At 43.0% G+C, this 14,343-nt stretch overlaps 1 protein-coding gene across 2 annotated transcripts in view; it reads left to right on the forward strand.

Annotated features, from left to right (window-relative positions):
* Positions 1-12,949, forward strand: part of si:dkeyp-19e1.3 — a 123,218-nt gene extending 110,269 nt beyond the window's left edge. For both annotated transcript variants that reach the window (XM_024379152.2, XM_024379153.2), the window contains exons 9-14: positions 5,166-5,286; positions 5,447-5,541; positions 5,695-5,760; positions 5,903-6,002; positions 8,994-9,146; positions 9,794-12,949. In XM_024379152.2, the coding sequence (XP_024234920.1) occupies positions 5,166-5,286; positions 5,447-5,541; positions 5,695-5,760; positions 5,903-6,002; positions 8,994-9,146; positions 9,794-11,328 (2,070 nt within the window). In that variant the 3' untranslated portion in view covers positions 11,329-12,949. The remainder of the gene's footprint in view (positions 1-5,165; positions 5,287-5,446; positions 5,542-5,694; positions 5,761-5,902; positions 6,003-8,993; positions 9,147-9,793) is intronic.
* The last annotated feature ends 1,394 nt before the right edge of the window (positions 12,950-14,343 follow it).

Genomic DNA, 14,343 nt, shown 5'->3' on the forward strand with positions numbered 1-14,343 from the left:
AGCACAGGGAGTTTGCGCAGGTCTCCTACCTGGCGTAGCCATACTCCCTGTGAGCCCCCCCCCAAGAAATTTTTGGGGCTGACTCTCGGGCTTCCGTCCGCGCCGCCGTGCTTGCTTCGCCAACTCCATTCTCCGATAACCTTCTGCGCACTGCTCCATCGAATCCCAGGCGGGCACCGGCACTCTCCCTGGGTCGACCGCCCACCTGTCTATCTCCTCCCAAGAAGTATAGTCCATACTGTCTTCCTCTTTGGGCTGCTCCTGTTGCCTCTTAACCTGCTGCACCTTTGGGCGGCTACACTCCCCTGGTTTAGCCCAGGGTCCTCTCCCGTCGAGGATTTCCTCCCATGTCCAGAAATCCTTATTGCGCATCTCCTCTTTGGGCTGCTCCTGCCTGTTGACACGCTGCTTGGTCCGTTTGTGGTGGGTGATTCTGCAACGGGTTTTCTAGGTGTGAAGGAGAGTCGGACCAAAATGCAGCGTGTAGATTGCGATCCATGTTTAATGAACGAACGTTAACACGAATAAATACAAACACTACAAAACAAAGAACGTAAATGAACGAAACGAAAACCGAAACAGTCTATACTTGTGAAAACTAACAAAGACAGGAACAAGGACACTAAGGACAATCACCCACGACAAACTCAAAGAATATGGCTGCCTAAATATGGTTCCCAATCAGAGACAACGATAAACACCTGCCTCTGATTGAGAACCACTCCAGACAGCCATAGACTTTGCTAGATCACCCCACTAGCTACAATCCCAATATATACACACCACATACAAAAACCCATGCCACACCCTGGCCTGACCCAATACATGAAGATAAACACAAAATACTTCGACCAGGGCGTGACACCCAAGCATTTTCATTTGTTGTCATGTCAAACAACACTGTATTCAAAGTGCCTACTATTATATTCTAACTATAGAATTAGAATAGTCATTCTATTTGCTCTAATTCGCAAGTCAAATCGCAATTGCAACATTTGGTTAAAAATAAGTCCTAGATTATTTGCCCATATCGTGCAGTCCTACGTGGCAGTATGGAAATTATCTCAATTGAGCAGTGGTGTAAAGTATATATTTTTGGGGCATCTGTGCTTTACTTTATTTTTATTTGACAACTTTTACTTCACTACATTCCTAAAGAAAATACTGTACTTTTTACTCCATACATTTTTCCCTGACACCTAAAAGTACTTGTTACATTTTGAATGTTTAGCAGGACAAGAAAATAGTCAAATTCCCGCACTTGTCAAGAGAACATCTCTGGTCGTCTACTGCCTCTGATCTGGAGGACTCACTAAACACGTGCTTTGTTTGTAAATTATGTCTGAGTGTTGGTGTGTGCCCCTGGGTATCCGTAAAAAAAAATGGTGCCATCTGGTTTGATCTGGTTTGAGGAATATTAAATGATTTATACTTTTGATGCTTAAGTACATTTTATCAATTACATTTACTTTTGATACTTAAGTATATTTAAAACCAAATACTTTCAGCAAACTTTTACTCATGTAGTATTTTACTGGATGACTTTTACTTGAATAATTGACAATTGTGTACTTTTTCCATCACTGCATTTGAGTGCAGGAAATGATGAAATTTGTATGGTTGAAGTTTAATTTTGAATAGTTTAAACAATCAGAATGGAGAAAGACTCATTGAAATCACTTAGAATTTGTGTGTTGCCACCCTAGGATCACTCACTACTCATAAAGGAAATGTTGTTCCAAACTGGCAGATAAATTATATTGTAATCTAACAGCACCTGTTGTCATGCAAACAGTATCTCTTGAGCTTTTGACTGATTTACATGAGGCCTAATTCACATGTGCCTAAAATACTGATATCCAATAGGCTAATAAATAATCACATTTTTATTTAGATTATTTTCTTAACCAACTGTATATAATGTTATTTCAAGTTATCCCTTTGGAGCACATGCAAAACTAGGACAAAATGTATTACAATTGAATTTGAATGAACTGAATGATGAGAATGAAGAAGAAGAGTGATTGAATTTAGAACAATAGTGTAAGAATTGCTCTTCCTACACCCACAAAAAAAGTAGTTGTAACTGGACTGTAGCTTATTACTTACTAAAACTGTTGTTTCTCTTATGAAAAACTTAGTGTAACAAAAATGTGAATCGTTTCAGGAAACTGTGTATGTCGCGCGTCTACTTCACAGGAGCGCCATTTGAACGTAAACCTTTATTTTATCATGTTTGGCAGAAATGCCTTCTGGAATATGTGAACTTTCATGTTCCTTAATAACAAACATGTATGCCATCTGTATAATGAGTGGACATGACATGCTGAGAGATGAGTTCGGATTGGTCTGCCATGTAGCACGCTTCTGTCTATAATATGAACTGGTCAGTATGTGTAGGTAACGCAGCTCTTTTGAAAGATATTATGAAGTAGAACTGCATAAGTGTTGCTCTCCGCTTTCTGGAGGACCGAGGTTTGAAATCAGTGGAATTAGACTATGATAGCTAAGAAGATGGAGTACATTTCGGCATTTGATTGCAAATATGAAAAGAAAACACACAGAAGGTTGTTGTATAAAACACTTGTCTCCGGATTACACCTTCAAACTAAGGGCAACTGTGGCATCCGTGACAGAGAGGGAGAAGCTAGCTAGCTACATTTTCAGATATTACAAGTTTCTAATTTTGTTAAAGTTGTTTTCATTTCAAGCTAAAGTGTACTGTTAGCTAGCTAGCGTTACATGTATGATCTGTGTAGTAATATTATTTGTATCTCAGAGCCATTTGCATTACTAGTTATAGCCTAATGTTAGCTAGCTAATGTTGAAGCTGGTTAGTTAGCTACCTGTATATTCATGCAGGGTAGTAATAATATGAGTTGGGATTCATTGTTTAGCTGGCTAGCTACATGTCTAAACAAAAGACTCCACTATGCAAGTAACTATTTCTAAATAATGTTTGATGTCACTGCGACAACTGTCAATAGACAGTATATTTATTTGCTCAAATATATTTGCTCTGGCTATCTACTCCGATTTTAGAGCACTCTCGTCTGTGTGCCAGTGTGCAGATTCACTGACAAATTTACCAACTCTAAACACCCGTTGAATATGTCCAGTGTCAGTAAACGTTGGCAGAAAATCAGAATAAAATGATTGCCAGAAGCACAGTTGCAGTCACCAACTAACTTAAAAACAGCCTAACCAGCTATGGCGAGTAAATTGGTCAAAGTACGCGGTTCTCTCATTTGTTTCTGGAAGTAGCTAGCCAACGTTAGCCAGTTAGTTTGGGTGCTTGACTACTGTTGTTAGATCAGAACGCTCGGATCAACCCTACTGCTCAGCCGAGTTTAGGGACTTTAAATGTATTAATGTGTGTTTGCAGGGCATGTCACTTCACCAATCTCTTTGCATAGCCCACCACATGCGCTGTTTTCTAACCACATCTGGATGGATCCATAAAGAATTACTATGGGAATAAATGTCACTGAATGACAGATATATTGGAATAGGCTAATACAATTGCAAAATACAAAAGTAGGCTAATACAATTGTAGGCTATTGTGTGTAGATGAGGGGAAAACATACATTTTAAAATAAGGCTGTAAAGTAACAAAATGTGGGAAAAATCAAGGGTGTTTTTTTTATGCAAAAATGTGACTCAACACCTGGATTCGGTCTTAGGTAGCAAAATTTGAAATGGTGTTTTTTACATTATTTAAAAGTAGAGGCTCAAGCTACAAAATGGTATATCATACGCTGCATTTGAGGAACAATGGGAAAGTAATTCTGCTTTGAAAGTTGATCAACTTGTAAACTCACTTTTGAGAAAATCGCCTGTGATTGTTTTGCTATCTAGTGAAGAGCTCTTCTTTGTCTACAACCATTCAGCATTGTTCACACTAAGCTAAGCTTTAGCTCCACCATCTCGTTTTGCTATCGAAGCACACACTTTCCGCTCTGGCCAATGATTTGTTTACCTCTGGATAACATGAAAAGAGCCTAACCAGCTCTGCAGGCAACAATTTCATTACGCTTTTTTGCAGATGTTTACTGACACCGGCCATATTCAACGGGTGTTGTACACACGTCATGTAATGTTATCTAACAAGTCAGCCAGCCAACATTAGCCAGTTAAACAATAAACAGCGTCAGCCAGCTAACGTTAGCTAGTTAAACCACAATGAACTGTGCCAAAAATGCCACAGTGTTGGGAGCTAACCACTGATGTTCAATGTTAGCTAGCTAACATTAGGCTCTAACTAGAACAGCAAACGGCTCTGGGAAACTAATAATAACATCAGCTAGGGAGCCAGCCAGCTAACGTTAGCTAGCTAGCTAACTGTACACTTTAGCTTGAGATGAAACCACTTTCTGTCAAAATTTGAAAAAGTGTAATATCTGAAAATGTAGCTAGCTATCTTACCTATATACATCATTGTGCATGGACGCGTCTCGTAGTCAGGAATACTATGCCACGGTTTCCCTTAGTTTGAAGATGTAATCCAGAGACAGGTGTTTTCTCCATCTCTTTAGCTATCATACTCTAGTTCCACTGATTTCATAACTTGATCCTCCAGAAAGTCGAGAGCCACACTTATGCAGCTCCACGACACAATAGATTTTTTTTAAAGCCACGTTCGACAGGATTACCAACACAGACTGATGAGCTTCTATGGCCGACCAATCCAAACTCCTCTCTCGGCATGTCCAGCCCACTCATCTCAGCCAATCATGGCTAGTGGGAAGGTTGCTAACTTTTTGTGTGGCTTAACCAACACGACTCGTAATTTAACCATTTTATTCATATTTACAGGTGGCATACAAGTTTGTTATTAAGGCACATGGAATGTCCAAGAAGGCCAAAATATACATTTTTGATTTTAAAAATGTAGGAAATAAAAATTACCATTCAAACGGCTCTCCTGTGAAGTCATGGCTTGCGACATGCGCCTAGTTTCCTAAATCGAGTCACAAATATCTTTACTGCCTGTGGTGCTGGCCTTAATTAACCAAATCTCTTTGTTAGCAAATACAACGCTGTCTCAAAAACAGCAAGGTGTCTATAGCAATTTAACTTTTTGACGTTCTATGACGCCTCCACTTTCCAAGATCTATCCACTTTCCAAGATCTATTTTTTAAAGATCTATTGTCCTGTCCCCAGGAGGTGAGCTACTGCCAGGGGATGAGTCAGATCGCCGCCATCCTGCTCATGTACCTGAACGAGGAGGACGCCTTCTGGGCCTTGTCCCAGCTCCTCACAAACAACAACCACACCATGCATGGTGAGCAGGGGAGGAGAGGGAGAGCGAGGGATGTAGGAGGAGTTAGTTAGGTTGCTACTGAACTACTGTCATAGACCTTGTTTACATTTTTGTTTTACATTCTTGACATGGCTCCTAACTATGCATCCTCTCTCTTTTTGTACCTGTATGTGTGTGGTAGGATTCTTCATCCCTGGGTTCCCCAAGCTGCAGCGCTACCAGGCCCACCACGAGCAGATCCTGTCCAAGCTCCTCCCCAAGCTAAAGAAACACCTGGTGAGAAACGCATTTCCCTAGCGTTTGTCACTAAATTCAACTCTTTTCAGAAAGGCGGTACTTATTCTGTGTTAGATATCCTTTTTCTCTGGAAAGCCAGGGCTGTAAGTATACTAAAATAATTACTCTGTTTCACTCTTCTATTGCCTGTAGGACAGAGAGCAGATGTCCAATGGAATATACACCACTAAATGGTTCCTGCAGTGCTTCATAGATAGGGTGAGAGTCATACATTTGAACCCCCCTATTGTAAATTTAACCACCTGATGTCCAATGACCCGAAATACTATATCCAAACATATTTTAATGGTTATTTACAAGAGTTTCAAAATGTCTCCTCTGACGTGTGTCTCTGCGACAGACCCCGTTCACCCTGACCCTGCGCTTGTGGGACATCTACATCCTAGAGGGAGAGAGGATACTCACAGCCATGGCCTACACCACCCTCAAAATACACAAGAGTGAGTATGACATCATCAGGGAAGGATAGAATCGACACACTGGAGGTCATATTACATTTTGTCATATGTCATGTGTTGAGGTGTTCATACTACAGTGCCTTCAGAAAGTTTTCATACCCCTTGACTTAGAGTGCATTCAAAGTTTTCAGACCCCTTCACTTTTGCCACATTTTGTTACGTACAGCCTTTTTCTGAAATTGATTAAATTGTTTTTTCCTCTCGTCAATCGACACACAATACCCCATAATGACAAAGCAAAAACAGGTTTTTAGAAATGTTTGCAGGAATATCACATTAACATAAGTATTCAGACCCTTATCTCAGTATTTTGTTGAAGCACTTTTGGCAGCGATTACAGCCTGAAGTCTTGAATATGACGCTACAAGCTTGGCACATCTGTATTTGGGGAGTTTCAAGAATGCTGAGTTGCATCCAAAGAACACCATACCTACTGTGAAGCATGGGGGTGGAAACATCATGCTTTGGGGCTGTTTGTCTGCAAAGGGACCAGGACAACTGATCCGTGTAAAGGAAAGAATGAATGGGGCCATGTATCGTGTGATTTTGAGTGAAAACCTATCAGCAAGAGCATTGAAGATGAAACGTGGCTGGGTCTTTCAGCATGACAATGATCCCAAACACACCACCCGGGCAACGAAGGAGTGGCTTCGTAAGAAGCATTTCAAGGTCCTGGAGTGGCCTAGCCAGTCTCCAGATCTCAACCCCATAGAAAATCTTTGGAGGGAGTTGAAAGTCTGTGTTGCCCAGCAACAGCCCCAAAACATCACTGCTCTAGAGGAGATCTGCATGGAGGAATGGGCCAAAATACCAGCAACAGTGTGTGAAAACCTTGTGAAGACTTACAGAAAACCTTTGACCTCTGTCATTGTCAACACAGGGTATATAACAAAGTATTGAGATAAACTTTTGTTATTGACCAAATACTTATTTTCCACCATAAATTTGCAAATAAATTCATTAAAAATCCTACAATGTGATTTTCTGGATTTGTTTTCTAATTTTGTCTGTCATAGTTGAAGTGTACCTATGATGAAAATTGTAGGCCTCTCTCATCTTTTTAAGTGGGAGAACAATTGGTGGCTGACTGAATACTTTTTTGCCCCACTGTATGTCTCGTGTCTGAGCCGTTGAATTGCGACTCCATTTTGTGTCTGTACTCACGTTTTGCCTGTTTACCTTACGGAGGGAATAACTACACAGTTTTATATTCAACCATATTCCCAGTCACCTTGCCATGGTTAAATGCGGTGGTTCACGTTTTCAGTTTTGCGAGGAAGCTGCCATCTGTCCACGGTTTGGGTAGGTTTCAATAGTTACAGTGGGAACAACATTCGCTATACACTTCCTGATGAACTCAGTCACCGTGTCAGTGTATACATCAATGTTATTCTGAGGCTACCCAGGAATTTATCCCAGTCCATGTGATCAAAACAATCTTGAAGCATGGTTTCGTTTGGTCAGACCAGCGTTGAATAAACCTTCGCACAGATACTTCCTGTTTTAGTTTCTGCCTATAGGAAGGGATGAGCAAAATGGAGTCATGATCTGATTTGCCGAAGGGAGGGCGGGGTAAGGCCTTGTAGGCATCCCGGAAGTTGGAGTAGCAGTGGTCGAGTGATTTAGCAGTGCGAGCACTACAGTCAATGTGTTGTTAGAGCTTCAGTAGCGTTTTCCTCAAATTTGCTTTGTTAAAATCCCCAGCTACAATAAATGCTGCCTCAGAATATGTGGTTTCCAGTTTGCACAAAGTCCAGTGTAGTTCCTTGAGGGCCGTTGTGGTATCGGCTGGAGGGGGAATATGCACGGCTGTGACTATAACCGAAGAGAATTCTCTTGGGAGGTAATATGGTCGGCATTTGAGGTATTCTAGGTCAGGTGAACAAAAGGACTTGAGTTTCTGTACGTTGTTACAATCACACGATGAGAAGTTAATCATGAAGCATACACCCCCACCTTCTTCCCCGGGGAGTTCTTTATTCCTGTCTGTGCGATATCCTGAGAACCCAGCTGGCTGTGTGGACACGGACAGTATATCCCGAGAGAGCCATGTTTCCGTCAAACGAGAGTATGTTACAGTACCTGATGTCTCTATGGAAAGAGATCCTCGCCCTGAGCTCATCTACTTTATTGTCCAGAGACTGGACATTAGCAAGTAATATACTCTGAAGCGGTGGATGGTGTGCACGCCTCCTGAGTCGGACTAGAAGTCCACTCCAAATACCTCTTCTCCACCGGCGGTGTCTTGGAGCAGCCTCTGGGATAAGTTCAGTTGCCCTGGGGGGTACGAACAAAGGATCCAATTTGGGAATGTTGTATTCCTTGTGAGTTGCCGCTGCTCTGATATCCAAAAGTTATTTTGGGCTGTATGTAATAACACAAACTTTCTGGGCTAATGTAAGAAATAACACACAACTAGAACCAGGAACGAGAACCAGAGCTGCCATGTCTGTCGGCGCCATCTATAGGGTATTTCCACGTGAATGACATCTGTACACATGTTGCCTCAGTTGGTTGGCTGCTTCGCTTACATAATGCAGATGGTCACTGGTTACTGTGGAGAAGAGAGGAATGCCGTCTTTTCATTGGATGTAGTGTGATTGTTGAGTAATTCAGCTGATTGTCGGATTGGTTTCATCACACGTCACTTGATGTTTGCTGTTGTTTGATTATTTATGATTGGCTACTATTTTATTATTTAACCTGTAAGGGGATTGATTAGCTAGTTGAATGTTTCAGATCAAATACTGAAAGACTTCCGGGCAAGCAGAAGAGGTGTATCAGTGACAACAAAGTTGTACTCTTTCAGTGGTTTTCTATCAGAAATGATCATATCAACATGGCAGTGTCACACTCAACGTAGCTGCCATTGTTATCTGAGTCAGAATGTCGATTGATTTGGTCTGCATATTAATTAGTAAAAACAATCCTAATTTGCGCTCTCCTGTGTCCATCCTGTGTCTGTTTAATCAGAGCGCTTGCTGAAGCTTCCTCTGGAGGACCTGAGGGAGTTCCTCCAGGAGCACCTGTCCAGCTCATTCTTCCTACCCGACGACGTGGTGGTGGAGCAGCTGCAGGCGTCCATGGCCGAGCTCCGTAAGATGAAGCTGGACCTCCCACCATCAGGTGGGGCTTTCTGCCTAGTCTATCAGTCCCCAGACAGACAGGTGGTCGGTTGGTCAATCAGTCAGTTAATCTGTCAGTCAGTCAATTGCCTAAAGCTAACTTTCACACTGGGATAGTGGCCCTTTTCAATTACTTCAGAAATGCATCCCCTCTTTGTCATTTCCTTGGGATAAGCACAGATCTATAAGTGATTGGATAGATGAGAACAAGGTTACCACCCTTTATACTTTCACCAATCCAACATATTCAAGGATGCATTTCTTAGTTGCACTATGCAGAAATCGCTCCACCATTTCCTGGTTGCTATCAGTTTTCTAAAATAAGCTAGTATAGTGTGTAGAGAGTCATAGTACCATCAAAACCACTGTGAAATACATTTTTCATATCCAAAAATATTGTTGTTTCTGCTGTTTGAAGCTGGTGTACAGAACCGAAAGTAAAAGATCAAAAAACAAAAGCTAAGAATGGGTTACCTTGAAATAGCGCACACAGAACAGATCAGGTCATCCAAAAAGTTACATATTGCCACTAAGTATTTGAACATGGTCAGTGTTTAAAACATAAAAAGCCAAGTGAACTACAACCATGTGTTAATATTATAATAGTTATTCTGTTTTTAATTGCTATGTTATCTTCCCCTACTGTAGCCAAGTCAGAGGAGCTGCCTAAGAAGCCCCTCGGTGAGGAGCGGCCTGTTCTCCTGATGCCCTTCCAGCGTGATCTAGCCCTCCCTCTGGACCAGCCCAAGACAAGTCTCCAGCCCCCGCTCCAGCCCCACATGGAGGCCCACAGGCCGGACACCATCACCCTTGACCGCTCCTTCTGTCCCGGGGACACCCAGGACACCAGCAGCATCCCTGGGGCCCACGACCCCCTGCGCCCCATGCCCTCTCAGGAACCAGTAGTAGTCCACAATCAGGCTCTGATGCCAGAAGGGCCTAAAATGTGTCCAGTCACCCCACCCAAGCCTCCGCCGAAGCCACATAAGGTTTGTTCCACTCCCGGGGTGCGGGGTGTCAGGGATAGGGTGGAGGAGTGTCCGAGTGACCATGTCTCAGAGGTGGAGAAAGGAGGAGAAAGGACTCTGTCTGAGGGTAGGGGTGGTAGAGTGGGGATGGAGGCCCGATCTGCAGGTCCAGAGACCCAGGAAGAGCCCGGTTACTGGCCTCCGCCCTACGAGCCCCCTGTTGGGGATGTTTCCATCACACAGTCTGGATCAGGGTCCAAGACACTGGAGTTCCCGGATCTACCCCCTCCACCCTTTTACTCTATGGAAGAGAGCGCCCACACACCCCTGGGCCCCGAACCTCTATGCTTGCGAGACGGGACCAAGGTAGGGCTGAAGTCGGACTCTGTGCCCCCCTGCTCGGCTCTTTCACTAGGGGTAGAACCCCTACCGAAGCCTAAGAGTCCGCGTCCACCTCCACCCACGTCCCTGGACCTCATCCTGGAGGAATCCCCGTCCTCGCGGCCCTCTTTTTCCCTCGCCTTTGCCAAGCCGCCCCCCCGAATCACCTTCAAGCCCACTATGTTCCCCGTGTCACTCTGCGTGCCCCAGACGGCAGGAGACCGCCGGCCCTCAAACACCTCCCAGTACGACAACCTCTCTGAGGCTGACGGCGAGGACTGCTTCATGGACCGGCTGCTGGAGGTGGCCACTACCCTGCCGCAGAGCCCCTTGCCAGGCACCAGCCCTCAGGAAACACTGGGGATGTTCGGCCTACCACCACCGCCGCGCATACCTGAGCTAGATGATGACCTCTCATCCTCCTCTCTTTTCCATCCCCTACCGCCGCCTCCTCCAGTGTTCCTCCTTTCCCTGCCCGACACCTCCTCTCCCACCCTTATCTCTGCCTCTCCCTCCCCCTCTCCTCTTCCTACCACCTTCTCAGCCCTTCCCTCTCTTCCACAGGAGCCGGACTATGAAGGACAGGAGGAGAGCTGGGTGGTAGACTCCATCGTCATCCCTCCGCCGCCGCCCTGCTTCGCCGATAGACTGGCTCCTTTCCAGTGTAGCCCTCCTCCTAACCACCACACTGGGCTCCACAGCCTAATGGACACACACAGAGCCACCACTGCCGACCAGAGCCAAAGCTCAAACCAGAACCAGGTCTCCTCCCAGTTACAAAAACTGCCCACGGCCCACAGGCCCCTCCCTGCCCTGCCTGCCTTCACGGCCTAGATGCTGCTTCCGGGGCCCTCATCTGGACAGTCGGCAGGAGAGGTCACCTCAGTACGATCCAACCCAGACTTTTATAGAATGCATGCTGGAAGCCACCAGCTGCCCAAATCGGTCACCTTTTAGGGTTTCTATAGTTTGAAAGAGTTTGAAAGGTAAAGAATTTGAGACACGTGGCTGTGTGGGAACGAGACAATGGACTGAAGAGACTGCTGCAATTACCTACTGTGCTCATCTAACATACAAAGCCATTTTGTAGGAGGGAGAGGGAAAAACCCTTAGTGTGGTCAGTTGCTGTTGTTGGAGAGAGCAAATCACTTTTTTCATAGTTATGTATAGATATTTTGTGGTGTTTGCACCTTTTTATGAAGGGCAACAAGTAGTTTTCTAAATGTTCACCTAAATTTGAAACCGTAGTCTTGCCTCACATTTTGGAGGTAGTTTTAAGGTGTGTGTGCATGTGTCTGGCAATATGACCAGTTGGTCTTTTCATCATGTAGGAATCTGTTTCTTTCAGTTAATTTTTCCTGTAACAGCAGTGTCTTAAGCATTGAGCAGTTTAACATCCAATGAAAACAGGAATTTCTGTTCAAGAACTTAACTCAAAGGCTTTCCAAGTTGGCATACAGTCATTGTGAAGCACCAAAGGCCTATATCCCATACCAGTACTTAATTTATTTGAGCAGGCTCACAGAACTCAATCAAATATAGTTAGACCATATGGTTATTGAACTTATTTGAATTTGCTTATACACTGCTTAAAAACATTATTTGTAAACTATTTAAATAACATTTATATAGCCTGTTATTCATGATTTTGTAATGATGAATAGTTGGCAGTTTATACTTAAACGTATGTTACATACTGAACGTGGGGAAATTACATATGATGATTTACACGCCATTTGTTGGTTACCAATCTATTTAAAGATTTTGTATAAGCAAAATGTTTAAGCAGACCTTCAAATTAGGTGCTCTCACTATTTAACTCTCTCTCGTTGATAGAGCCATGGTGCAATAGTCACTACTGTACATACTGACGCATGTTTCATTGAGCATCAAGGACTTATAGTCGAGTCCTTTTTCTTTTATGTTAGAAGCAGTACTGTGTTGGTTTGGATTTTGCTGGTTTTCTTTGTTTCATCTTGTGGATGTCGTTTCCATTTTCGAAGGCATTTTATTGTGTTACTATTATTCCAATTTGTTTTGATACCTTTCTGTGACATCACAGCAATAACGTACTGTACATATTTTATGGAGAAGGGTTATGCACAGTACCAGTCAAAAGTTAGGACGCACCAACTCTTTCAAGTGTTTTTCTTTATTTGTACTTTTTTCTACATTGTAGAATAATAGTGAAGACATCAAATCTATGAAATAACACATGGTATCATTTAATAACCAAAAAAAAGTGTTAAACAAATCATTTAGATTCTTAAGAGTAGCCACCCTTTGCCTTGATGACAGCTTTGCATACTCTTTGCATATTTCCCACTTTCATGGGAAATGCTTTTCCAACAGTCTTGAAGGATTTCCCACATATGCTTAGCACTAGTTGGCTGCTTTTCTTTCACTCTGCGGTCCAACTCATCCCAACCCATCTCAATTGGGTTGAGGTCGGGTGATTGTGGAGGCCAGGTCATCTGATGCAGCACTCCATCACTCTCCTTCTTGGTCAAATAGCCCTTAGGTGTAGGTGTGTTTTGGGTCATTGTCCTGTTGAAAATCAAATGATAGTCCCACTAAGCGCAAACCAGATGGGATGGCGTATCGCTGCAGAATGCTGTGGTAGCCATGCTGGTTAAGAGTGCCTTGAATTCTAAATAAATCTGTGTCACCATCACACCACACTCCTTCATGCTGCAAGGTGGGAACCACACATGCAGTCCAAAAATCTCAAATCTGGACTCATCAGACCAAAGGACAGATTTCCACCGGTCTAATGTCCATTGCTCGGGTTTCTTGGCCCAAGCAAGTCTCTTCTTCTTATTGGTGTCCTTTAGTAGTGTTTCCTGTGCAGCAATTCAACCATGAAGCCCTGATTCATACAGTCTCCAAGAAACAGACACATCTCAACATAAACTGTTCAGAGAACGCTGAAGCATTTATTTGGGCTGCAATTTCTGAGGCTGGTAACTCTAATGAACGTATCCTCTGCAGCAGAGGTAACTCTGGGTCTTCCTTTCCTGTGGCAGAAAGGAAGACCCAGAGTTACCAAAAACCCAGAGCCCCAAAACCCTTGAATGAGTAGGTGTGTCCAAACTTTTGACTGGTACTATATTTACAAAGAAGACAGAAGTGTTGTGGGTGAAGCAGAGCCATGTTCAGTAGGCAAACGGTTCAGAAAGTTGCAGATAGGAATGTCTTGAATACAGCTGACGTGATTAGTTATTCTACATGACATATTTGCTCTACATAACATATTGCTACCTGAACATTGTGTGATGTTGTATCCTGCTGAATGTGCAACATGTTTACTTCATAAACAAACCATTTAACACAAAAACAAATGGGAACACAAGATGGTGTTATTAGGGAATCCAATAATTCTTTAGCCTACCCAATACCATTTATGAAAGACTGGTTTCACCTATTGGAGAAATAGAAACCTTAAAGGCCCAGAGCAGTCAACTTGATTGACCTGTGTTCCTTATATACATTTCCACACTATGAGGTTGGAATAATACTCTGAAATTGGGAAAATTACATTTTTTAAAAATGCCCTTTTAGTGTGTATGCTGTTTGAAAAGGCCGCCTGAAATTTCAGCCTGTTTTTGGTGGAGTGGAGTTTTAGCCAAACCTTTCTGCCAAAAACAGTTTTCAGTTTTCCCCTCCATAAATCAGATCACTCCCACACAGTCCTAACACTTTGCTAAGAAGCTATTTTTGTTTCTTTTATACCATTTTAATTTTTGAAAAACTATCTCAGTAAGTTACTTAATTTGTTACCCAGAAATATGATATTGAGATTTAAATAATCCCTGCATTGGACCTTTAACAGGGTTGACATGCATTTGT

Source organism: Oncorhynchus tshawytscha, linkage group LG19 (genome assembly GCF_018296145.1).
Source record: "Oncorhynchus tshawytscha isolate Ot180627B linkage group LG19, Otsh_v2.0, whole genome shotgun sequence".
Classification (NCBI taxonomy): domain Eukaryota; kingdom Metazoa; phylum Chordata; class Actinopteri; order Salmoniformes; family Salmonidae; genus Oncorhynchus; species Oncorhynchus tshawytscha.